Below are 24,467 nucleotides of genomic sequence, written 5' to 3'. Positions count from 1 at the left end.
TTCTAAAATATCGTGGGATCTCCTCGGAGTTACGGCCGAGCTTGCCATTTGACCTAGTACCGTCCTTTGTTCTCTTGTGTTTTCTTTTTCTTTTTTTTTTTTTTTTTTTTTTTTTTTTTTTTCGTTCTCTTTTCTTAAGCCGTACGGAGTACTAGTGCCATTTCCCATTCTCTGATCCCTACGGCCATCCAATATGACGTCTACAAAGTTCCAATTCTCTTGCGCCCTGCGACATCCGTTATGTAGACCGATCACGCCCGTATGAACATTGGGAGGAACTCAAAGTTAATTCGTGGATACCGGCACCCGGAAGCGGGTCGGGCCCCTCACAGGGGTAGACAAGCACATCGTTAGTATCGAGGGTAGGGAGTCGTTTAATCAACTATATAAAGCCCAGACTCTCACCTTCGACGAAGTAAGGGCCACAACTCGCCGTGAATATCCCAAAATGGCCGAGAGCCTTCGCAGCAAAATGGAAGATCTCAATTTGAACGGTTGCAGCAACGCCACCGTCGCCATACATGCCGATGATCCCATCAACGTCGTTACGGATGTTGCGCCGCCATTGCACGTCTCGACCACCTTTAGATACTCTGATAACCCCGACGAACTAGTCCCATTAGCAGAGGAATCTGTAACTATGCCTTCAATCCATATATTCTTACGAGTTTTCCACCGAAATCGATTAACAATGCTCATCCTAACAACAGGAGATCCCCAGCCCCACATCCCACGTCTACTCGCGCTACACGGCGCCGAACTACACCCGCTTCGAAACAATCGTCTCCGCCCTCTTGGGAGGTCACAGCGTCACTTACGCCTCTGGCCTCGCGGCTCTAAACGCCGCCCTGATCTTTTTCAATCCGAAACGCATCTCCGTCGGCAATGGTTACCACGGCAGCCATGGCGTCATCAGCATCATCTCCCGCCTCACGGGCCTCAAAAAGATCGATCTCGACTGTCCCGCCGAGCAGTTGGAAAAAGGTGACCTGATCCTACTCGAGACGCCCGTGAACCCGCACGGGACGTCTTTTAATATCCAGAAGTATGCGGAAAAGGCACATTCCCGCGGGGCTTACTTGCTTGTGGATAGTACCTTTGGGCCTCCTGGCTTGCAGGACCCGTTTCTATGGGGTGCAGATATGGTCATGCATTCTGGCACGAAGTATCTAGGTGGCCATAGTGACATGCTCTGCGGGGTATTGGCGACCAAGAATGATGAGTGGAGGCATAAATTGTTCATGGATAGGCAATACTTGGGAAATATAATGGGGAATATGGAGAGCTGGCTGGGTGTTCGAAGCTTGAGGACTCTAGAAGTTAGAGTCCAGCGGCAGAGTGAGAATGCCACGTCGCTGGTCGCATTCCTCGACCAGGCGCTGAAAGTGCCGAATCCCGCGGCCAATGATCCTGCGAGAGTGGTCCAGGCTGCTGTGAAAGAGATTTTCCACTCCAGTCTACAAGAAAACGATATGGCTTGGCTGTCGAAGCAGATGCCCGGTGGGTTCGGGCCGGTTTTTTCTATGACGATGAAAGAAGAACGTCATGCCCGTGCGATTCCGTCGAAATTGAAATTCTTCCATCATGCTACGAGTCTTGGAGGGGTTGAGTCTTTGATCGAATGGCGCGCAATGTCGGATGACACTGTCGATCGAAAGCTTCTGAGGCTAAGTGTGGGCTTGGAGAGCTGGACCGATCTTAGGGATGATTTGTTGGCCGGATTCCAGGCATGCTTGAATCTGTGATACAAACATACGCCTGCGCTTTCAGCATCTACCTACATGTTCCCTCCGTACATACGCATACATCAGTACATAGTGGTTCCAGAGCCGACATAGGGAGATCTCTTAAAGGAAATGATGATTTTTAGTGTTTTAATTGTGCATACTGTTCAGCAAGCATCTCAACATCTATCGTCATCAAAAGTCAGCACGCCCAAATGCCATCTATCCCCGACATCAGACTGCTTCCACTGCTGTCTCGTCGGATCTCGCCAGTCACAGGGCGTTTGGGAATGCAGCGCAAATTACCCCGCACTCAACCTCCCCCGCACCTAGCAATTCCTGCCAAGCCTGGCGATCAGATAAAAACAAAACTTCTTTTCCTTCGCAGAGCCGGAAAGGTCATTATCCATTTGCATATCAAACGAAGACACCTTGCACACACAGAAACCATGACGTCCACCTCCGCCTCCCCAGCTTTCATCTCCAACCCGTCGACCGCCGCATCCCAACTCAATGGGACTTTTCAAATCCACTATTTCGCCAGCGCTTTCTCTTTTACCGGTAAAGCGACCGAACCACTTCCTGCTCCTTTGCCCGTGCACAAGCTCTTCGATATCCTAGACGAGCGATACCCCGGTATAAAAGAAAAGGTGCTGTCTAGTTGTGCAGTTAGTGTCGGACTAGAGTACGTGGATGCCGATGGGGAGGATGACGATGCGAATGGCAGAATAATACAGGCCGGAGAAGAAGTTGCAATTATTCCGCCCGTCAGCTCGGGCTAAAAGGTAGCCGGATGCCGCTGTCTAAGGTGACGCCTAGTTCCTAGAATATCGGGTTATGCGACATAGCTCTTTGACATGCTACCATTCGACTGTTTCAATGGAAACACATTTATATATCCCGCCGAGGATGCGTCCGGGCTGCAACGTGATGAGGCATGTCGGATGGATCATGTTAAAATCTGGATTGCTTTTATTCCTGGTGCTCTGCGACCCTGAGTTACCTGAGTCCCGTCGCCTCATGATCCTTTGTCTTACCTTTTTTGGGAGAGGAATAGAGTTTCATTGCGATTTACATTATCCTTAGGCAAGGCTACTTTTAGTTGCCTTTTGACTGATGATGGGTGGGCCATTGTGACCTTCGGAAAGCGGAAGTGTAGTCGATGCAAGCTTTCTCAGACATCGCCAACAAAGATTCCATGAAGTCACACAAAATGGGCCATATAATAGCAGCATGAAAAAGCTGGAGATTTTAACCGCATGTGCAGTTATTGTTTTTTGGAAGAAGTCCATGGGAAGCAGAATGGCGACAAATGATTTGCGAAGCTGAATCACATCAGCTCATATGTCTGGGGCACATACATTAAGGAATCAAAGCCTAAAGCGCTTAGAGTAGCACATCTTGATCACAAAATATCACAAAAATGTCCTTGCAGCTGAGTATGTGATGATGGTCAGTTTTTTCTTTCTGTGTCAGATTTTGTGTAACTCCTCTCACTTACAAGCAATATTGGATACAGGCTTTTGCAGATTGGGAACTACAGCATCGGATTGCTGCATGGCGATTTCCTTCTCAAATGCCATGAGTACTATTGCTCAGAAAGAAATTAACACGGAACAAGTCTTGGGTTGGATATCACCTTACACAAGTATCCATGAGAGTTGTTACAAGTGCGTGAACACACTTATATTGCATGGCATCAATATGATACCAAATGTATGTACTCTGTATATATGTACTGTACATGCATACATGTACATAAATTTGAACCAGTGCTTGCTTGTTTGTATCTGCCAGGGACATTTCGAGCAACATGGAACATGGTCATCAACAATGTTTTCGCCAACTCGTAGCGTTGAGACTCAACCTAAACCGCTGGATAGCTATGATCAGCGATGGGCGCCGTAGATCCCCGTTGCGACGTTTCACAGACGAACGACTCTCTGGAAAACCCGGACAATTACCGTCCTCCGCTTTCTGATATCGTCATTCGATACCATCGCATGCAGATGACTTGGTGCAAAACGAGTTGTGTTGATGGTGGTCTGAATTTTTTCAGAGCTCTCACACCCGCCCGCACCCTGCATTTCGAACGCCTGATATATGCCAAACAAAAGTGAATGTGGAATCAGGATGGTGGAGCAGGCGCCATATTGAGTCGCCAGGGTATATAAGCGGTGTCACTATCACCGACAAGTTCCCCCGGATCAGCCGATCTTCTCTGCGCATCTGCAATAAAGGCCCGTGAAATAGGAACGGAGAGTGAAGAGAAGCATCATGTGTGATGTTGTAAGTGTTTCTCTTTAACGGAAGGACTGTTGCTGTACCACGTTGAGAAGCCGAGGAAAGAGGCCAGTCCATTGCTAGGTCGTTCCACCAAGTTGTATCAGACAGCTCCTATGTGTTAGGAAGTGCCCGGCCAGTTATGAATTCCATTGATTCACTGCAGGTTTCTGGATAATTCTTCCGCCTCGGTGCCTCTGGCGTCGACGCTCCTTGACAGCATAAATACCAAGGCATTCAGTTATTTTCATCTCGTTTAATTCACCAACCCAGGTTCAAGGCTTGATGTATTGATATTCCCAAGTCAACTTTTAGCACTATTTTAGGGAGATCATTATTCATGATGAAGTTTGTCAGCGCTTTCATCGCTACTATAATTGCGGTACGCACCTTGGGCCTCGACATCCCGGAGTGCGCGGTAGGTTATCTCTTTTGGTTATATGCCAAATAACAACCTTGTTAATATTATTCGCAGACACGATGTTTTGAAGTTGCAGAATCCAATCTTGGATGCAATGTTCCAATTCAGTACAGCTGTCTTTGCGTACTTTCGCCCGTTAGCAATGATTTTCACCATTGTATATTCAGTCTTTGCAGTCCCGGTGACCAAGAGACTGCCCGTAATGTTGTGCACCAGCAATGCAGCCGAGGTTCCCCCCTAGTGAACGTCGAGACGCATCAAATGACAAGGAAGGTGAGGCACTTTTGGGATAACAAGTCATTTTTTGGCGTCTTTGTTAAAATTTCGATTTTATGGGCTGGCATAGCTAAGAAAAATCAATCCCGCATCGCAGCGGTCCATCCCCACGCAGCTAAGCAACGCCGGACCTGGCCAAAGGTAGTTAGCAACGCTTTCGTTTTCGCGTTCTGCTGCTTGAGTATGAGTCTTGTGGCGGTTATGGTTTGGTCACTTATCAGATTCTGGAGGACAGTTTTAAATATTCCGCCCCGAAACCTGGCTGCTACCGCGAACGCAAATTACGTATGCGGATATCCAGAAGCCAGAACACAAGGCTTTTGCCAACGAGTCATGACCACGCTTTGAAAAAAGAAGCCACCTAGGTTCGCAAACGAGCAGTACAAAGGGAGGACATCGAGGGTTTATCTGATCTTGGATGTCACAGTGAAGGGTTCGTGGCTCCATATGAAAGGCCTCTCTGCGTGTATTTCCTTAAACATTATCATTGATCCAGTTAGTGTCTATGAGCCAATTTGTGCTGTATCTTGTGAAATTTTATTAAACATCATTTTTCCTCGGCCTCCCTGCTGCTGCTTCATTCCGGGCTGGTGTGAGACGAAGCGGGTCCACAAACCCATCCAGCAAACGTTACCGTTAACATGCAATATAGATTTGCGCAGGTTACCTCCCATCAGCATGCTGATGTTTCGCTGCAGAAAACGGTTTCGAAGACTTTTGCCCTTGCAAGCACTGCGGGTCCAGTTACGACTCGGATATGCAAGATCACGGGAAATGTGACACCTTCGCGGCAGGCTACATCTTAAGTAAAAGTGAGTAACCAAAACTGGCTGGGCCAGGGTCATTGGCCCGGGACGAAAGGGGATGCATCCCTATTTGCCTGCTCGCAATCCATCATGACATTAGCTGGGGGATTTGACTGGAATATAAAATATCGTTGACAATAAGGAAATTAGGAGCTTAAGTATCAGCGCTACAAATCTCACCTGTGTATTCCCATGCATTCTCCGCGAGCTGCTGCCCGAATGCAGCCTCTTTTCTTGTGCTTTGCAGCCTTATGAGGCTTCCCAGACCTGAAATTGATAGTGATATCAAAGTTAATAGAATTCAAGATAGAGAAACTGGCCGGCTCTCCCAAGGAAATCCATGGTATTTGGTTTGGTATATGCGTAGCGAATGGGATCACAAGGCAAATAACATTAAAGAAATTATCGGTGCCATACGCAGAGCTTTAGTTTCGACTTAAGCGAACCACGTCGATGTAGGTTAGTTATGCGATAATATATATTGATGAAAACTTAGCGGATGCCGCCAGTCAAGCATCCTGAAATGGCCGCGCATGCTTCCAGGCCTTCTCGTTCCCGGCTATCTGCACCAAAATCTGCTTTTCTAAGATTGCCAACTTCCTAGTAAGCAGCCCGTAGTCTTCATGGCCGACCCAGCCGTTTTGCTGCGCAACCGCAATAGAGAATTGCCTAGACAAAAGCTGCAGCAGACGGAAGCAAGCAGTGGAGTGCTGGAAAACTGCTTGCAGTCATGAACGTGGCATTCCTCTAAGATCCGGGGTCCAAATTTTTTGCCCGGGAATAATGATTACGACCTGAAAGTGACAATATGAGTATATTACCTGTCGAAAGCTAAAGGGGGACCCCCTGTTGGCGTACTGTCTCTCGGCAAACATTAATTCCAACTACCTCTGTGGTAGACTGGATTTGACCGCAGTCACCTGAAGTCCTGTCGAAGATATTATTTTGTCTAACGAAGTCGATGGCCTTGATATATAGCCGCTCAAGGATCTTGTCATGCGCCAAGTCAAAGGCTCAGTCAACGGTGATAGATGATAGATGCTTAAAGTATGCCATTGGTACTAAGTTTAGTGATTGGACGAAAGTCGGAATCTTCCTATGCTGTTCGCTCTGCGTTCCCCAAAAACATTCAGAAGTCACAATTTTCGTAAACACACCGCAGCAGAAACATTCTTTTGCTTGTCCTTTGGACCCAAGTGATCACAATGGACGGATAGATAAGGCACCTGGTACGACAGGATATCGATAAACCGGAGTTTTCCCTCGGTTTCTTCTTCTTTCCACCCTTTCTCCTATGGGAGGGACCATGACCGTAGGGCATCTTGCGGAGTGGGATTTGACCAAAACGAGAAGGAAAGAGTGGTTAGGACCTTCATATATCAAATCGTAAGTAAAAACTACTTTACACCCCGATGTGACCGGCCTAACTCCATGGTAACAGTGGAAACCCAGACCCTGAATGATGCTCGATACACCGACAGTAGAGTCGTTTTTAACGTACAAGTTCGGCCACCGTGGCTGAGAACGAACTCTCTGCCCTTATGCTGCAATGGCAAACAGGTAAACAGGGTGCCGAATATTCCATCCAATCTAGGCTAATTCTGGCGAGAAAGGGGAAATCACCCTCCTGGTCAATGAGCAGCTTGCCACGTTCTATTCGGACATGCTTGGCAGGACTTAGGATTTCCAATCTTCAAGTAATAAATTGTTGCAACAGCTTGGCGGATTACCTTCCATGTGGGGGTTTGAGTTTCCAGCCGACTTTCATCCAATTCCCAATATTTCGTGGTCGAACAGCCATCTGGTTCGTCTTTCCTCGCTTCATAGCTCCTCCAGGAGCGGGTATCGGTAATGGCTGCCACATCGTGAGGAGACAATGGAAGGCCAACGGGACTAAGGCCCTGCACAGTCAAGCCGGTATTTGAGCCATCGTCGGCAGCATTGAAATGAACAAGGTCGCATTTTCGGAAAAGTTCGTCAAGTTCTAAGGGGAGATTTCCTTAATCGACACGATCTCAGGCGAGTCCTGCGATTCGTCATCGAATTCCAATCGTAGCAGCTTCCGCTTTCATGGTTTGGCACCACGGATCGTAACGCGATGCATTGACGATACATAGACGGAGTGGGAGGGAGGTTGGAAAGGCAATGTTTGTGCGCAACACAACGTGATAGGATAACTCCGTCCTCCGGATGTAAATCGGATAAGGAAATGCCCTAAAACGAGGAAAACCCATTCAATGCAACATTGTTTCACAATATTGCGGGCAATTATTTCGAATCCGGGAACATTGCAAAAGACCTTTCTTCCTCCGCTGATTTCCGAAAGTCGCGTCCCGAACAAGGCCCAAGGAAACGCGCTGAGAGTTTTAGCTAGGCCGGTTAGCTAAACCTTAAATAAGGTTAACTAATTTATCTTGCTCGATGACATCACAGCCAAGATCCCTGTCAAAATGGTTGTGGAAGTGTGGAAAAAAAGGGATCATCACCTTCGCTGCGTCTGGTATCCGTGCTGAAATAAGGAGCATGGATAAGATATTTTCTCTTTACGGAGCACTCCGTACATTGCAAGCTATCGATATCAAGTAAAGACTGGGGGGTTCCAGTAGATAAAATACTCCATTGCCACGGCCGTCTCTCTGCACCTGTCCCAACCCCTTCAATGCCCAAATGCTAAATACGTCATTCGCTCTTCCACTTACCCCGGGTTATGCATCTAGCGCCAAAAGTTTTCATCCTCCTGCTTATGCAGGTGGGGCAGCAGGGAAGTTATTATCAGAAATCTTTGGCAACCATCCCGAGGTATCCTTGCAATAAATTTCCGCAGCGACCGGCCATCCTTTGGCACCATCAAGTGCTGCGGTGCGGACGATGTATTTCCCAAGAACAGTTTGGTGATGATAGACGTGGGTAGAGCAAGTCGGACAGAAGAAGCAGTGCACATCGTTCCCTGTTCCCGCAAAGCGATGTTAGTAAGATAATCCACTGGTTAATCAGCATCCTTGCAAGGTTGTGCGGACCAGAGTCTCCCTTGTACGTGTATTTGGATAGGTTCCCTTTTTCGAGGTTGAAGTTCTCTTGCGGGATAACTTGGTTCAAGGTGAACTCTCCGCCGTTGATCTGCTTGCACGCATCGCAGTGGCTAGATTTGTAAAGTTAGTATCTTCAATTTCTCCATGCGCCTCACTCGCCTAGGGAACTGGCGGGCGAGAACGAAGGGTTTGGATTAATACCAGAGGATATGCGACTTCTCCTGGTCTGCGAGCTTCACAGACCATTCAGACTGACCACAGTGGCACTTTCCACGGACGGTACTCATTTTTAGCTAGTGGTGGGTTGTCGATTCTCTGATGTGATGACGGATGAAATGCGAAGTTTTTCGGATAATTGCGATTTAATATAGCTATCGGGAGTTTGGACATCGTTCGAATTGGGCACTTGGACCGAATTTATAGGCAGAGTGTCTCGTGTCCACAGCTCAGGCCCATTCAGCTCCCGTCAGTTCGTCCATCCGCTCAGGAGGCCTGTGTCACCCGGGACATGTACCATCTTTGTATCGACCGATCATCCCGCATATTCAGCAAGGATAGCTCCTCTGTACGCTTTACATCTGACGTCTGGGGCTCTGGCCCACACCCCGCACTCGTTTTGCATCCGTGGAAATCTGGGGCCTTAGCGTTCAACAGAGCAATTCTACAGCTAGAAAATGCTTGAGGCCTCGCAGCCGCCACGGGTCTCATATTGGACGAACCATCGTCGAGACAGGAGTGAAGTTGAAAAAAGGAGGTCTTTCATTAATAATAGGAGGTTCTTTTGGTAGCAAAGTTGTAACAAACTTTGCTCCGTCGTACATGAATCCTTGGTTCCCCCGGGCATGTGGCAAACCTGGCCGGAACGCATCCCCACGTGACTTGCCGAGAAAGAATCGGAGTCGCTCGGGTCGCCCCGTTACATAATCCGCTGGCTCGGTCTAGACGCAATTCCTCCATCGCAGAAGCAAGTTATTAGAAATCGGAGCAAAGGATTGAATTGACCTTGTTTGGGACCAATCACCTGGAACCCAGGTATATCATGCATGAAGATCCGATTTATATTCGATCCCAAGCCAGACCCCCGTTCTCGAGCAATTTCAACAAGCCACCCCGCTGTTTGATCTGCGAGATTCAACTTCGCCAGGTCTTGCCTGTACTCCCTCCAACCGTCGTGTAGGTCTGATCTCTCGAGGGTGTGGGGGCACATGGGCTGGTTCAGATCATAATTCTTTCTTTTTTTTTTTTTAGAATTTTGGCCCCATATTCCGCATCGCCGTTTACTATCTGCATTGCTTTACGGAGTGCGGCTGTCTTGACGTTGACGTTGTTCTACAATATGACAAATCCTAGCGGCAAACAGCCTAATCCCGTGAGACCAGCGCCCCTGGCATGTCTAGAATGTCGCCGCAAGCACCTCAAGTGCGACGGTGGCACCCCTGTCTGTGGACGATGCCGCAAAGCCCAGTCTGACTGTCAGTATACGCCTTCCCGCCGTGGTTATAAGCCAAGCTCCAAGCCGCCGGCCCCTTCGACGATAGGTCGTACTCCACGCGCTGAGGCTCCACCCCAGCCGGCTGGAACCCCGATAGGGCCGCCTCAGTCACCGTTCCTGGATCCCTCTTTGACCATTCCAGGCATACCTTTATCGCAATCGCTGGATCGAATGGGGTTGATGTCGACCGATCGAATCTCCCTGGACCCTGACGTCTTCACGATACCAGACACCTCCGCCTATCTACAAGGAGATGGGTTGCTTTTCGACTACTATTACGCATTCTTCCACGACGCTCATCCGATCCTTCCCCCCTCGCATCTGCTGCATCGCTTAGCGCCAATTCCACCATGTCTACAGGCGGTTATGAGATTCATCGGCGCTCATTATACACTCGATCCGTCGGCTGATTTATACAGAGAGTCCGTTGTGACAGAATTAGCAGCGGCTACTGAACCGTCTTTCTACAAGGTCCAAGCTCTTCTTCTATTTTCGATTGTCCTGCACGCACGGGATGAACGAGCCGATGGTGTAGAGTCGTTCTCGGCAGCTGTTGACTTGGCCTTTGGGATGGGTATGAACAGAGCCTCGTTCGCCTCAACTCTGGGCGGTGACGATCCTGTGCGGGTGGAAACACTCCGACGCACTTGGTGGGAACTGTACATTGTTGACGGCATGTTTTGTGCTTTTGACCAGATGACTTCGAAGATCAACAATAGTACGCTGATGGACACGCTGCTTCCGTGTGACGACTTGAGCTATTCAGCGGGTATCTACCTCACCGAATCACCATCCCCGACACATTTCTATGATCGTGTTTTTGCAGATGATGACGAAGATTTTTCTTCCTTTTGCTACGCTGTCGAAGCCGGCCGGATTCTCAAGCGAACTTTAGATCTCGGTTACGCCATTGATGATTACCAGCTCGCAGACCAGGTTGAATCAATTGATGCCAGCATCGGTAGCTGGTTCCATCATCTTCCGAACTCCAAAAGAAATATCCTTGGCCCGGATGGCACCGTCGACCAATTACTCTTCCGGGCACATATGATTATCAACTGCGCGCTTATATACCTCCACCTTCCTCGCTCAAACCTTCTATCAACCCCCACCGCCACTGCTAGTATCCCCTGCGCCCGACGCAGTCTCTGCATAGCAGCAGCTTCATCAACAAACCTCACCCACGCCATCAAATCCATCAAAGCTGCGAACGATCTTGCTGCTCTTGCGGCGCTCCGATCCACAGTAATAAAGCAAACTCCATTCTTCATCTGTGGGCTCGTACTCAGCGCTATCGTCCAGCTCTGTGCATGCTCCGTGAGGGCATCCAACTGTTTGCAGCCACGGCGAGACCGAATCGCCCTCATCGTGGGAGAACTCAAAGCACTAAATTCTACATGGGTAATTTCACGATTGGTGATGAAACAAATCAAGCTTGTGGCGAGAGAGGTTCTGGAGATTGGAATCCAACAGCCGTTGTTTCCCGAACTGGAGGACCAGGGTCCAGATATCAGCTCGATCATCAGCAGTGACGTTTGGCTTGGAGACATCCCCATTGAGCAATGACTTTTCATAGAAGCCGGATCTTTGGCTATTCACTGATATACTTCGTTTACTTCTTCTGCTGTATTATTAAGTCACTATTTTCTTTTTCATTTTCCGCGGAAACCATACCCAGTTAATAGAAATATAGATGTTCAGCATTATCTACGTACCAACGTAATTCGAGAGTAATCAAGTCGCCCTCGAGGCCTTTCCCGGTTTTCAACAATAAGTTTTTTCCCTCAAAGTCAAATCCACCAGCCCGAGGAATTGCGAAGGGAACTTTTCCCGCCCCAAGGGAAAGGGGTTTCCCATCGGGGTCTATCGGGGACCACGAGGCTCGAATATTGACTTTTCGAGTGCCCACAATGCCAAGCCCGTGGTACGACCGGGCCGGGGAGCTCCCGGTGGGGATATTCTCGGCATATGACGTAGTTATTTTCAGCCTTATCTCAACGACGGAGGAAAGAGAGTAGTTGAGTGCTATCATGAATACAATCGGCCTGGCGATGGAAAAGGGGAGAAGGAGAAAAGAAAAGAAAAAGAAAAGAAAATTAAATTATTCTGATACCTAAGTCTACGCAGTACCCATGGAAGCGGGACAAAGTCAACCCTAATCAGGAAGAAGGAAAACTTGCCAAAGACTCGTCAAATAACATGGTTCTTAACAGTCAGTGAACCTTAACCAGAAAGCGGGAAAACAATCGCCGCTTATTTTTTCCTCAGCATCAACATCGCCCACCCAAACAACCGATAAACGGCGATAATCGCAATCAGAATGCCTACCCACTTCCCTTCTCTTCCAGTCTTGTAGCCATATGCATTGAGCACTCCCGTTCCGGCGATCTTACATTGATCCGATAGCTCACTAGGATACATGCATTGACAGCCTGAGGCGCAATCATATGTCCGTTTCGAAAACTCGTTTACCATCATCCCTTGGAAAACGTACGCCTGGTAGTCAATGTAATGGAAGACGTACTTCCAAAACACATTGAGGATGGTCGGGGAAACAAGGAATCCCCCAACGCTCATCCAAAGGCCGTTGGCGAAGGCGGTGAGAGCAAGAGCAATGACAAAATTGGGGAACAGCGAGGCCATAAGCACCACTAGAGATTCTCCAGCAAGGAGGTCAAGGAAAAGCCACATTACAAATGTGAAGAATGCGCCAGCACCATCGCGGAAGTTCACAAGCCAATAGGCAACAATGGAGAAAAGCAGTGTGATTAGGACTATGGAACAGTTAGCACAGATCTTCCAAGAAACTAGGAAGAGAGCCACTTACATAAAAATGGAACCCCGATGATGAAGTTTGAAATGATAAAAGATGTCGCACCGTAAAGTCCGTTGGCCCTCTCTTTGATGAACGTGGACCTATCTTCAAGGAATGAGGGCACATATGCTACAGCCATAAATGACATAAATGCTGAGCTGAAGAACTGTGGCACTGTAAGTAACAGGGATCGTAAGAGAGGAAGAGCAATGTTCACTCACAAGAGCATTAATAAAGGGCTGAATATTCTCCTGGTGACTACCCAAACGCAGCCACACAGTCCCCATCATTATAGCCAACCCTTTTACAGTGTTAGCATTGGCGAGTGATAGACGAACGGAGAGGAATACATACCAAGATACATGGCAATCCGAATACCATAGGCAACAACATCCCGGTAGCTCTTAATGAAAGACCGATGAAGCAAAGTCAATATAGTCATCAAGAAACCAACTTTCCCGCCTTTTGGAGTCGAAATGTGTTCGAATTTCTCGGCCATACCCATGTGAGACTCTATCTCAGCATCGATCTGAGAGGCCTCTGGAGACCTGGCCCAGACATTATGAATTTGGCCAAGCCGATCGGATGCGGCTTCCCTATTATTCGCGAAATCCGTACTCACTAAATCCAAAACGAATTCGGCAGGATTTGTTTGTAGGGGCATAAGATAGCCAGCGCCATCAAAGTAAGATTTCATTTGTGTCCCTGGCCCAAAATAACATGTTTTTCCAGTCGATAGGATCAGAAGCTTGTCAAAAGTTTCGAAGGTGGCCGTCGATGGTTGATGGATGCTCGCGATCACAATGAGCTGTAAAAGCGTTAGCTTACTCCTAGCTAATCGAAGTGGAAGAATATACACACCTTGTTTTTAACAGCAAGCTCTTTTACGAAGGACATCACCTCAAAGCTGGCAGTAGAATCTAACCCGCTCGTAGGTTCGTCCAAGAACAAGATTTTCGGTCGAGTGATGAGCTGGCTCGCAACGCTCACACGACGTTTCTGACCGCCACTGATCCCCTTTTGAATTGGAGTTCCGATCAAGGTTTTGGCCTGATTTTGGATACCAAAGGCGTTTAGAAGGCTTTTAATACGATGTAACCGCTCCTTTTTCGAAATTGAACTGTAATATGTGAGATAATACAGGATAACCGCCGTTAACAATGCGTGCTTACCTGGAAAGCGACAATTGGGCCGCGAAATACAGTGTCTCTTCCACTGTTAAAGATCCAATAAGGACATCTTCTTGTTCAACGTAGGTACTGATGCGTCTGAATGTCTCTAGGGGCACTTTTCTCCCGTTTACTAGGATATGCCCCTCGACGCTCGCCGCCCCAAGACTGCTGTTTCGATGGGCAAGGACGTTCAACAAGGTGGTTTTGCCGCTCCCCGAAGGGCCCATGAGGACCATGAGCTCTCCTGTTCAATGTTGTTAGCACTCCAGGTGCACAGATTTCAAAGAGCAGGATATTCTCTTTTGTATTTTATTTTATTCTTCCTTTATTAAAAAAATAAAAATAAAAGTAGAAGAATAAAAACTTACCTTGATTCACATAACCAGATGTATCCGACAAGATACTTTTCCTTTTCTTCGTTTGGCGATCTTTGACATTTACTGTAACACCCTTCCATGCGAAGCTATGAACAGTATCATTCATCAAAAAGCTGTGCTCATTTTCATTAGACTCGAGGTCTACATTTGTATTTAGATATTCTGCTGACATCCTGACCCAAATTAACAGAGAATTTAGTCGAGGATCGTGACAGTTGTAGGCAGTTTCAAGATCTTGAAGGCAGCAATAGCACCCTTTTATACTATGAAAATTATACGGAGTAGATCAGAACAATCTACAAATGCATTTGTGATTACTGTCATACAAATCACCGCAGAAAAGCTCGTCAGCGGGAGCCCGACCCAGATCGGCGACCGTGTAACGGCGACCTGAATCTTGCACAAAACAGGCTTCCACAGAAATTAGAAAAATCAAAACATCAATATTCTAGTGAATATCTGTGGCCCACAGATGGAATTTAAGTGTAATTGGGCGAAGACCCCGACTGAATGCGCAATGCAGCCCTGCTGCCATCCCTCTCTCGGCAGAACTTTCTGTGCGATGGCCAGTTAGCGCACGCAGACGTATGGGGCCGCTATGGTCCGCGAAATCCGCGTTGTGAGTTCCGGGGTTCTCTGGCTGAGGTACCCGAAACCTTGAGTTTCTTCTCTTATCGTTCCCTCTCAGCTCGCCGCCGCTGTTGTAGGTCGAGCTGGAGCTTGGTTGACGTTGGACACCTGCTTGCCGCTATTATTCATCCTCGCCGTCCATCTTGCGCCCGGGGGTTGATTATTTAATCCTGCCCTCACGGCCTGGGTTTATTCCGTATCTGGCTAGCCGCTATGGGAAGCGGACTAACTAGCCCATAATAGTTAGGTAAATAACCTTACCTATCAATTCCTCAAACGGATCTTAGTCGGGCCGGCCTCAACGCTGCTTGTCAGGGGAACGGTCTTGAAAGCGAGCGGGAAGTGAGTTCAAGAAAAATGGACATGTAGCCTTGCTGCTTCCTTGATATAAAGGGATGCTACTCAATGCTTCCGCCCTGTCGACCAGGGTTCTCATCCTCTCGTTGACAGGACTCATCCTCTTCCTTTGGCTGCTCGTCCCTGGCAGCTCCTCAACCATCAAAAACACCATCTCCATTACCACCAGTAATCATGCCTCTGCTGGGACGCTAGCTGAGCGACAAGTTGATTTCTGGAGATCACTCCTTCCTGTCCTCGAATCCGCGGCGCCCAATTGTCCCTCCCCGAAACGAAATGGCACGACGGGCGCGATCGGTTTCGACGCCGCCAATCCCCCAGAGCGCCCGGTCCGCATCGAAATGCTAGATACCGATATTCTGCAAATGCGCGATGCACATTCACAATTTCTCCAGAAAATCAGGGAGACACCGGGATTGCGACCGGTCTATGTACCAAAGACGAGGGGGATAGTGTATGCTGCTGGCGGAAAATATCTTCCCGTATTTGTCATTGGTTTGCGCATGCTGCGCCGCACGGGATCCCAACTCCCAGTCGAACTGTTTTTGAAAGACAAAACGGAGTATGAGCCAAGGATTTGCAACGAAGTGCTACCAGTTCTAAACGCAAAATGCGTCGTGCTGGCAAATATTCTGGAATCCGCGGTCTCAAATTCAACGAAAGTTGAGGTAGCAAATTATCAACTAAAAGCATTTGCGATGCTATTTTCTTCATTTGAAGATATTGTCTGGATCGATGCAGATTGTTTTCCCCTGCATAAACCGGAAAATCTTTTGGATTCCGAGCCATATACGGGCACGGGCATGGTGACCTGGCCAGATTTTTGGATCTCTACTGTGTCACCTCAATATTACCTCATCTCCCAACTCCCAGTTCCCCCAATCAGTCTTCGGGCCTCTTCTGAGACGGGAGAGTTTCTTATTTCCAAGAAGAATCACCAATTGACTCTCCTCCTAGCCACTTATTACAATTACTACGGCCCATCGCATTATTTTTCCCTCCTTTCTCAAGGAGCCCCAGGGGAGGGAGACAAAGAAACATTTGTGCAAGCCGCTTCCGCTGCCGGCGAGCCTTTCTACACCGTCAGCGAGCCAGTGAAACCTATTGGGCATCGCAAGGAAGACGGCCAAATAGCTGGCTCTGCGATGGTTCAGTTCGACCCTATTGAAGAATACAAGGCTCTTAAACACAAAAATACCAAACCACCGCGCTCAAACGCCCCACAAATCAACCACCTGGCTCGCCCACGCGCATTTTTCATACATGCCCATTTCCCCAAATTCAATCCCGCGACCGTATTCTCTAATACCTCAGAAACAAAGCCCACCTATAAACCCGATGGGAGCGACAGTCGTGCATGGCTGGTCGACGAAGATACCATTAAAGCGTTTGGATATGATGCTGAGAAAGCGTATTGGGAAGAGATCAAGTGGGTGGCGTGTAATCTGGAAAATGAATTCCAGTCGTGGAAAGACAAGACAGGAATATGCAACAGGGTAAATCAGTATTGGAATAATGTTTTTGGGGGAGAACAACCTGATGAGCTGAACCTTTGGAGTATGTGAACTAGAGAGGTTTGTAATTTTTCCACAGCTTGATTATTGAGGTCCTCTTTTTTTCCAAGGGCTTGATTCGTGTGCGGGAGTAATTATTCGAGCAATGATAGCACAATTAAATCTAAATTAGAGTTCACCTACCTCATTATTCACAATGAGCTTAAACCCGGCCCAGGGACAACGTAACGCCCCAAGGAAAGAAAAAAAAAGCAAAAAAAGACAAGAAAGGCTCGGTTTGTAGGCATGATATTAGTTTTCAACACTACAATTTCATTGCAGATATAAGGGGAGGGAGGCTTTGCCTCATCCCGTCGTGCTGTCTAAGGCCTCTCTCTATGGGATAATGGCAAGTAGAAAGTGACAAGAGTCAATATGTACAATCCAAAGGAAAATCGAATGAATATATCCCAGAAAGGTCTAAAGCCTCCCGCAAAAGGCACACGTGTAGTATAACAGTCCAACTTGTCCCATTGTAACACAAAAGAATATTATGCGGGTAGAGAAGGATCGATTTGATCAAATCTATTAGATACCGATAGAAGCAGCAAATTCCAAATCCTTCTTGCTCCACTGGTGTTTCTCCTCATCGAACTTCCTGTTTTTCTCCTCATAGAGTTTCATAGTAAGCTCTTTGTATTGGAAAGCATGGCCGCCATTATATCGGATACCATGGTCAGAATCAGTGAACCATGTGCCAGCCATTTTGTTGGGTGATACACCGGCACCCATGAGCAAGTCTGACAAAGCAGCGGAATGCTGGAAATGGACGTTGTCATCGCCCGTGCCGTGTTGGAGAAGGAAACTTCCTCGAACGTTCTTAAAGCCCTCTGTCTTGCGAACGGCACTGGCATTGTAACCGGCTTCATTCATCTCGTAAGTCTTCATGTATCGTTCGGTATACATGCTATCGTAGAAACGCCAGTCCGAAACAGGGGCGGAGCTAATACCGAAGGAGAAACGGCCGCTGTCGGTTTCCAGTGTCTTGGCCGTGAGGTAACCTCCATAACTCGTACCCCAAATGCCAATCCGCTCCTTGTCTACATATGGGAATTTAGAGAGCACCTTGGCAGCATAGACCTGGTCCTCAGCTTCAAGAGCACCGAGTCTCTTGGCGACCGTCGAACGGAATTTTCTTCCCTTAAAGCCAGTACCCCGGTTATCGACAGTCCAGGTGATGTATTCGAGTTCTGGATCGGATGCAATATAGGCGGTCCAGCCAAAAGATTGGAAACCAACATGAACCTGTTGAGAGTTTGGTCCCCCATATGGTGTGAATAACACGGGATACTTTCTCCTGGGGGAGAAGTTGGCGGGAAGTCGCTGCATCACATTAAGAGTTTCGCCTGATGGGAGCCGAATATCGAGATAGTCAATTCTGGGAAGTTTGTATTCCTTGAGCTTGTTCACAACATCAGCATTGCTATTAATTGTCCGGATTGCCTTCCCGGTCCTGGTTGCAAAGAGTTCCTGGTAAGGGACATCCGGACCCTGGTAGTGGAGGACATAATAACCACCCCTTGCAGAGAAATTAGCAGTGTAGTGGCCAGCCTCACGATCATTGACTAGAGCTTTTATTTTCATATCGCGGTATGAAACCGAGTAAAGATGACGTTGGGTACTGTGGCGCTTGGTGGCAACGAAATAAATCAACTGACGTTCAGTGTCGACGTGGTTCAGAGCAGTAACCTCCCAACGGCCACGGGTGAGTTGGATGGGCTCTCCTTCACCGACAGGGAAAAGATAAAGGTGACTCCAGCCGTCCATATCGGAGATATCGACATAGTAATTTGCCCTGCTGTTGAACCGGCCGCCCTTGATCTTACCGATGTAGCGGATAGCCTGGTTATTTTCGAGCCAACCATCTGTACCATCACGTTCTTGTATGATTGAACCCGCGCCGGACTCACTGTCCACCAGGATAATCTTTTCCCTGTCCTGAACGCGATTGAAAGCTCTGAGTGCAACTTTCTCGTGACCATCAGTCAACCATTTAACTTCACCAATGATGAGGTCATCCGGCTCAAAAGCATCAAGTGTCACATTCTTTTGTTCTTCGGATTCGACATTCAGAAGGCGGAACTGGACAGTAGGGTTGGTTTGCGACACTTTAGGATAACGAAGCTCCAATTCTCTTGGATACGGAGGGGCAAACTTCTGATTATCCATGTAGTATGGGATAGTGTATGTTGGGACGCCAGTTTCGTCGGTCCTCATGTAAGCGACATATTCGCCGTCGGGTGAAAACCACAACGCAAACGGAGTACCGAAAATTTCCTCTTCATATACCCAGTCTGGAACACCGTTGAAAGTATTTGGGCCTCCATCTTCCGTGATTTGAGTGACCTCTCCGTTCTTCCAGAGGTATAAATTGTTATTGCGGACATAGGCGATAACATTTCCCTTGGGACTCCAGGCAGCGTACTGGATATCGCCGTTTTGGTCATTGTCCAGGGGAGTCAATGAGCCAGATTCCAAATCGAGAATGTGATAATCCGCAAAGAAGGAATGCCGATACTGTTTTTTGTAGTTTGTTGCCCACAGAACGGCGGAGAGATCTGGCTTAATGTAGTAGCTGTAAGAGTTCTCTGGAACTTTGTCGGCACCAACTAGCGTTTCGCTTCTATTTGTAGCAATATTTTGGATAATGAGCGTTCCGTCGTTTTCCTGGAAGACGTATTGCCCATCTTCCTCTCCGGGTATCCAGTCGACAAAGGTGGTTGTCGGTGAGATGACGCGCCTGGTGACAGTCTCGTTGTAAGTCAAAAGCTTGCTGCCACCGCCTCTGGGTGGGAAAGGCTTGCGTGGCGGGTCGACAGCCAGGCAGAGACCTGCGAGGAGGAGGAGAGAAGCGATCTACACGACGGAATCAGCTCTAGAAACCTATATCTGGAGCTTTGTTTGCTTCAACGGCAGTTTCAATTTGAAGCAGAGAAGCGCATTTGACATACCTTCATCTTCAAACGAATGTAATGTGAGCCAAATCAATAAAGCATCACACTCAAGAAGGAGACTCCCTTCACAGTCGCTGAGGTCCGTGTCTCAGTGTCTGCCTCCACAGCTGCTGGAGTCAAAAAAGGACCACAGTGTTGGGAAATCCGGGGGATCAGCAGCTTTATCAACGACAACATCCCTCCCCTGGACCGAACAAAGCCAGGTCCTTGCAGGTGCACTCAGCTTCGGTGCCGGCCCTGTCTCTTCTGGGCACGTTTATAAAACTAAAGTGACTTGGTTTGTCTTGGCGAATCGGGCACCGTGGAAAGGATGTAACATCAGGTGCCAGGGCAGGTTCTGTGGTCCAATCCACATAGTGTTTCTCTCTTCCTCCTGACGGGGATAGAGGCGGAGTTGCACACGGCAAGCTTCCCGTCTCCTCACTTGGCCCATCATCCATGAAACCCCCCCCCGGTGTTGTCGGTAATTTTCTCTTGCCATTGCGACGTGCACCCAGAGGGTTCCGTTTAATTTTGCACAGCAATTGAATTTTTGGCCTTTTTGGCCTTTGGTTCGCAGTGGGAATGCACATCTGCCCAAGCTACAGCTGGCCTGCCGGCCAGTTCGGTGGGCTTGTTGTGCCTGAGAGTGCAGGAGGTGACATTCCGAGTTGGTTTATCATCAGCAGATCATCGGGAAATAAACTTTAACTCCGAGGCGGAGGAGCAAACATTAGCACGCTCCCGGGTTTGCACGCAAACCAAGCCAAGCGGTTTATCCCCCTTGCCCAAGTTGTTTTCCCGTCAATCCCCCAGCCTGTTTCCCCTCCAAGCTTGCGCACGGCGCGCCGTTCGATAATACATGGAATTCTCCTTGCGAATAGATAGCACCTCGCACCTCCATATGGCAGCTTATACGAGCGATAAAGCGAGTCCCACTTGCACGCGGCGGTATCCTGGCGTGGAATCTCGCTCAGAAGCGAGGAATCCTACCTCGATTAACTCTTAATTTCATTTCGTGTCCTACCCTTGTATGATTTGGCTTTTGGAAAAGACCATCGATCTTAATCCCGGACCCGGGCAATTTGCGGTCATCAACGGAGCTATTCATAGCCAAGTCCTTACCAACCGAATGAGATGGGAGAACAGTCTTCTGTGGGTAGACACTCGCGAGTTGCTTGCACCACTGTCTGGCCTCCAATTCGTCGTCGCGTATCTGGGGGTAACAAGTCGCTTGACTCGGTTAATTTCAAGGTGCATGAGTTCAGAGGTGTTATCCGTCACGAATATGCCAAGGATGTTACCGATGCTACCTGTATAAACGACTTAAGCGGCTACCGTTTGCGCAGGTGTCGCTCTTAATACTTCTCGGTTCATACAGGCATTGGCAGCCGAAAATCATCGGCAACAGCGTACACCACACAGCCATCAGTGAAGAGTAGACGTTCGCAGGCAATGCCCAACCATCCATCGGGTGTTGATAATTGATAGCAAAATGAAAGAGTAGCTTCCATATGGCCTAGACCATACTGTATTGAATTAAGACTGGCCACAGATCCAGACGGATGTTTCCGCCAGATAAACTAGAAACCGCCCAAAACGCCTTCCCCTAATTCCATGCTTCCAAAGTATCCATAAAACTTGTTCGTTACATCATTCCTCATATCAAAAATGAAAACCCAGCAGCTACCTATGCGCAAGACGACGCACCGCCGGATGCTGTACAGGGTTGACCTTAACAGGTAACGAAGCATTAGTATCACCAACGGAGTCACTTCTCATCCACTTTAGAAACAGATCATAATTCTTTGTGTTCCCTATGTCGGAGAGATCATAGAAACCTCTTTTTTGAATGACAAGATGGTTGTCATCAAACTGAGCTAAAAGGATGCGTGCCGTGGTGCTGAAAAGGGACAAGGCCTATAGCTGTTTAAGAAAAAAAAATGAATTGACTACACATGCAGTAGAGAAAGGAGAAAGGCAGGGCAGACGTAGAGGAAATATTTCATGGTGGAGGTATTTCCACAAACTCGTCCTCCATCGAATGATGGAGAGGATGGGGATGACCTCGGTTCTTGCCGACGGATCTTCAGGCTCTGCGTCGTGTTGTATTTGGATTTTGCAATGTGGGTATTCCGTGGATGGGGCCTCGACCTGGTCATCCACGATCCGGTCATAATTCGCTCCATGGCATTAATGTTCCAGTACGCCACTTGGATCTCCCCACCCAGCAGCCGGGAAGCCTATTGAGCGGATATGATTAGCTTGGGTGCTATATAGCTAGTCTTGAAAAGCGTTGAAGGATCAGAGCTTTCTGGGCGGAGAAAAGGATCGGGTGTTGTCCTACAGCTACTCTTTCTAGTTGGGGTGTAGCTGTTCGTAGTCCCAAAACTTTGACTTGAGCCACAAAGGAGGCATTTCTCAAGTTGTAACCCACCGCCCTAGCTCTGTGTTGATGCAGCTTCTTGCAGCTTATCTACAGTAACAAGTCCCATATCAGTCCACGGAGCCTGTGGAAGCTCGCTTTCAGGGACAGGTGCATAGAAACAAGGCTGGAGTTGGTCCGGTTGGGCCACGTCGAGTGGGAGCAGTCTGATATTCAATCGATCGAGGTCACTCTCGTCAAAGGAGCGGGGTTTGAATGATTTTGCGTTGAAATCATCGACTTCAACTGTCGCATCACGGTCTGTAAGATCTCGCTTTACTGCCGGAGCCATCTTCAGGAATTGCCAAAGATGCAAATGGGATAATAACCGGGGGACGAATTCGCTGGTGTTGTCTTTGGCAGCATTGTATGAAAGCTGAACGGTACCGAGCGAATCTTTATTTTTTTATTTTTTTCCTTTTTCCGTATTTCATTTTTTTATTTTTTTTTTGAGCGAGGATATATTTATAGAGCCTGAGAGCCCATGTTGGCTATCTAACTGACTCGAACGGCTTCCCCAAAACAAAAAAAGAGCGGCGTCTACTAACTCACTCATGAGCTCAAGTCTCGTCCAGTCAACCACCAACATCAGTCGATGCATGCTAAGAATGATCTGACGCAGGGAACAGCCGGCCATATGTACTCCCCGTACACCATTCCGTTGTTCAACTTCCCTTCAAGTTCTCGTTGGCGGCCACCTCAAGCCATAGTGATTCGTTCTTCCAATTTTCGTCTGGGGCCGATGTTGCATATCTTAGCAGAGAGATGGTTATCCCGTCCAGAGTTTGAGGAGCTATCACGAACTCCTAACATACTGGAGAAATGCTGCCTGGTCAAGAGCAATGTTTGTTAACTATCCCCGCGCCTTGACCCTCCAATAGTTTATTCCGGGCCATTGTGCCCGCATCTCGGCCGCTCACTGACTTGGTCGTCTCAAAATTCCGATAAACCATAACGTTATGTCGTGTCAAGCCTTCGGCCTTGGCCGTACAGAACATAACGACATGGCATATTGCAATTACCCGTTGATACTCCCGCTTTCAGGGAATGTCTCCGAGTTTCCAATGTCTTGATAGGCAATAAGGTTAGTATGACGAAAATGTCCCTGGCGACTAATGAATACATAGCTCGATTACCACAAGCTATCGCCAGGTACCTTATGTATGTATATACATGCACGTTTATATATATCATGGCTCCTGCGTTATGCCGCTCCTTCGCCTCTGTCTCCATCGATATGTATATAAACCACTCCCATACCCCGAGTTCTGTCTCGATTCCCCAAGCAGCCCTACATTGCCTTGGAATATCAGAAGATCAAGAATTACTTGATTTTAATTTCCTATTCAAAGACCTTGCTGTGAATAATTCTCAAATACTCACTGATATTCCGCCATCATGCAGACCTCAAACAATTGGACTTACCACTCCATCGTCGGCGCCTATGCCCTCGGCATCTTACCGCATGGATACTACTATTGGAAAATGATGCGAGCCACAAACTGGAAGACTTCAAACCTAATGTATGTCCTTTGCTTCCCTTTTTCTTTTTCTTCTTCCTTTTCTTTTTTTTTTTTTTTTTTTTTTTTTTTTTTTTTTTTTTTTGGGGGACTCTTGAACTATCACGTCCTCCTTCTTTTTCCCCGTTCCATACCGACATTCTTGAACAGGCCCCGTGAGAACCTCAACTCCCTCCGCGACAAAATCCCCGCAGACATCTGGGCTCGACTATGCCGCGCTCGCGGTGCCCATCTCAACGCTTTTGAAAGCCTGCCACTATTTGCGGCTGCAATGGTAAGAATCGCCGTCTCCTACATATATCCTAATTCTAATGCCGCCTCAGATTGCAGGAAATGTGTCGAACCTCCCGACTAAGGAACTCAATATTCTAGCGGCGGAGTATCTCGGCGCAAGAGTACTTTATACAGCGGTGTACATGGGCGCACGCTCAGAGTTAATGAGCTATGTAAGGACGGGCTTGTACGGTTGGAGTGTCGGCATACCTCTTTATGTGTTGATCAAGGCGGGAAACAGCATGTTGGGGGGTGGGAGTGTTTGAAGCCTATATTTAGGCGGTTAGCTATGAATTAATTGGGTGCTTAGCGGAGGAAATCGGTGTCAAGTCATTCATATTTGAAGCATGTGAGAAGCATGGTTAATAGAGGATAACTGGA

At 47.9% G+C, this 24,467-nt stretch overlaps 9 protein-coding genes across 9 annotated transcripts; 5 read left to right on the top strand and 4 right to left on the bottom strand.

Annotated features, from left to right (window-relative positions):
* The first annotated feature begins 365 nt into the window (after positions 1 to 365).
* On the top strand, positions 366 to 1,847 carry D8B26_003804 (uncharacterized protein). Its single transcript, XM_003071725.2, has 2 exons — positions 366 to 634; positions 711 to 1,847. Exons 1-2 carry the CDS (start codon positions 449 to 451, stop codon positions 1,743 to 1,745), a joined length of 1,221 nt encoding a protein of 406 aa, XP_003071771.2. The 5' UTR covers positions 366 to 448; the 3' UTR covers positions 1,746 to 1,847.
* A 326-nt stretch (positions 1,848 to 2,173) lies between these two features.
* D8B26_003803 (uncharacterized protein) lies at positions 2,174 to 2,506 on the top strand (the record flags this gene model as incomplete). The annotated part of the gene is made up of 1 exon (XM_066124271.1): positions 2,174 to 2,506. One exon carries the CDS (start codon positions 2,174 to 2,176, stop codon positions 2,504 to 2,506), a length of 333 nt encoding a protein of 110 aa, XP_065980350.1.
* Positions 2,507 to 8,050: 5,544 nt separating this feature from the next.
* On the bottom strand, positions 8,051 to 9,237 carry D8B26_003802 (uncharacterized protein). The gene is made up of 3 exons (XM_003071726.2): positions 8,741 to 9,237; positions 8,528 to 8,649; positions 8,051 to 8,457 (listed from the first exon to the last, which is right to left on the bottom strand). Exons 1-3 carry the CDS (start codon positions 8,824 to 8,826, stop codon positions 8,252 to 8,254), a joined length of 414 nt encoding a protein of 137 aa, XP_003071772.1. The 5' UTR covers positions 8,827 to 9,237; the 3' UTR covers positions 8,051 to 8,251.
* Positions 9,238 to 9,875: 638 nt separating this feature from the next.
* Positions 9,876 to 11,597, top strand: D8B26_003801 (uncharacterized protein; the record flags this gene model as incomplete). Its single annotated transcript, XM_003071727.2, has 1 exon — positions 9,876 to 11,597. The coding sequence occupies one exon, from the start codon at positions 9,876 to 9,878 to the stop codon at positions 11,595 to 11,597; it is 1,722 nt and encodes a 573-aa protein (XP_003071773.1).
* Positions 11,598 to 12,275: 678 nt separating this feature from the next.
* On the bottom strand, positions 12,276 to 14,567 carry D8B26_003800 (uncharacterized protein; the record flags this gene model as incomplete). The annotated part of the gene is made up of 7 exons (XM_003071728.2): positions 12,276 to 12,805; positions 12,859 to 13,012; positions 13,068 to 13,147; positions 13,201 to 13,654; positions 13,708 to 13,966; positions 14,019 to 14,262; positions 14,387 to 14,567. 7 exons carry the CDS (start codon positions 14,565 to 14,567, stop codon positions 12,285 to 12,287), a joined length of 1,893 nt encoding a protein of 630 aa, XP_003071774.2. The 3' UTR covers positions 12,276 to 12,284.
* Positions 14,568 to 15,420: 853 nt separating this feature from the next.
* On the top strand, positions 15,421 to 17,080 carry D8B26_003799 (uncharacterized protein; the record flags this gene model as incomplete). Its single annotated transcript, XM_003071729.2, has 1 exon — positions 15,421 to 17,080. One exon carries the CDS (start codon positions 15,421 to 15,423, stop codon positions 16,945 to 16,947), a length of 1,527 nt encoding a protein of 508 aa, XP_003071775.1. The 3' UTR covers positions 16,948 to 17,080.
* A 383-nt stretch (positions 17,081 to 17,463) lies between these two features.
* DPP4 (diacylglycerol pyrophosphate phosphatase) lies at positions 17,464 to 20,137 on the bottom strand (the record flags this gene model as incomplete). Its single annotated transcript, XM_003071730.2, has 2 exons — positions 19,887 to 20,137; positions 17,464 to 19,791 (listed from the first exon to the last, which is right to left on the bottom strand). Exons 1-2 carry the CDS (start codon positions 19,890 to 19,892, stop codon positions 17,464 to 17,466), a joined length of 2,334 nt encoding a protein of 777 aa, XP_003071776.2. The 5' UTR covers positions 19,893 to 20,137.
* Positions 20,138 to 21,820: 1,683 nt separating this feature from the next.
* D8B26_003797 (uncharacterized protein) lies at positions 21,821 to 22,585 on the bottom strand (the record flags this gene model as incomplete). The annotated part of the gene is made up of 2 exons (XM_066124270.1): positions 21,821 to 22,111; positions 22,349 to 22,585. 2 exons carry the CDS (start codon positions 22,583 to 22,585, stop codon positions 21,821 to 21,823), a joined length of 528 nt encoding a protein of 175 aa, XP_065980349.1.
* Positions 22,586 to 23,691: 1,106 nt separating this feature from the next.
* D8B26_003796 (uncharacterized protein) lies at positions 23,692 to 24,467 on the top strand (the record flags this gene model as incomplete). The annotated part of the gene is made up of 2 exons (XM_066124269.1): positions 23,692 to 23,816; positions 23,964 to 24,467. The coding sequence occupies 2 exons, from the start codon at positions 23,692 to 23,694 to the stop codon at positions 24,166 to 24,168; spliced, it is 330 nt and encodes a 109-aa protein (XP_065980348.1). The 3' UTR covers positions 24,169 to 24,467.

The sequence above is a fragment of the Coccidioides posadasii genome, chromosome 2, assembly GCF_018416015.2.
Source record: "Coccidioides posadasii str. Silveira chromosome 2, complete sequence".
Classification (NCBI taxonomy): domain Eukaryota; kingdom Fungi; phylum Ascomycota; class Eurotiomycetes; order Onygenales; family Onygenaceae; genus Coccidioides; species Coccidioides posadasii.
The sequence above is the reverse complement of the archived record's forward strand: the minus strand, read 5'-3'. Positions and strand labels throughout refer to the sequence as shown.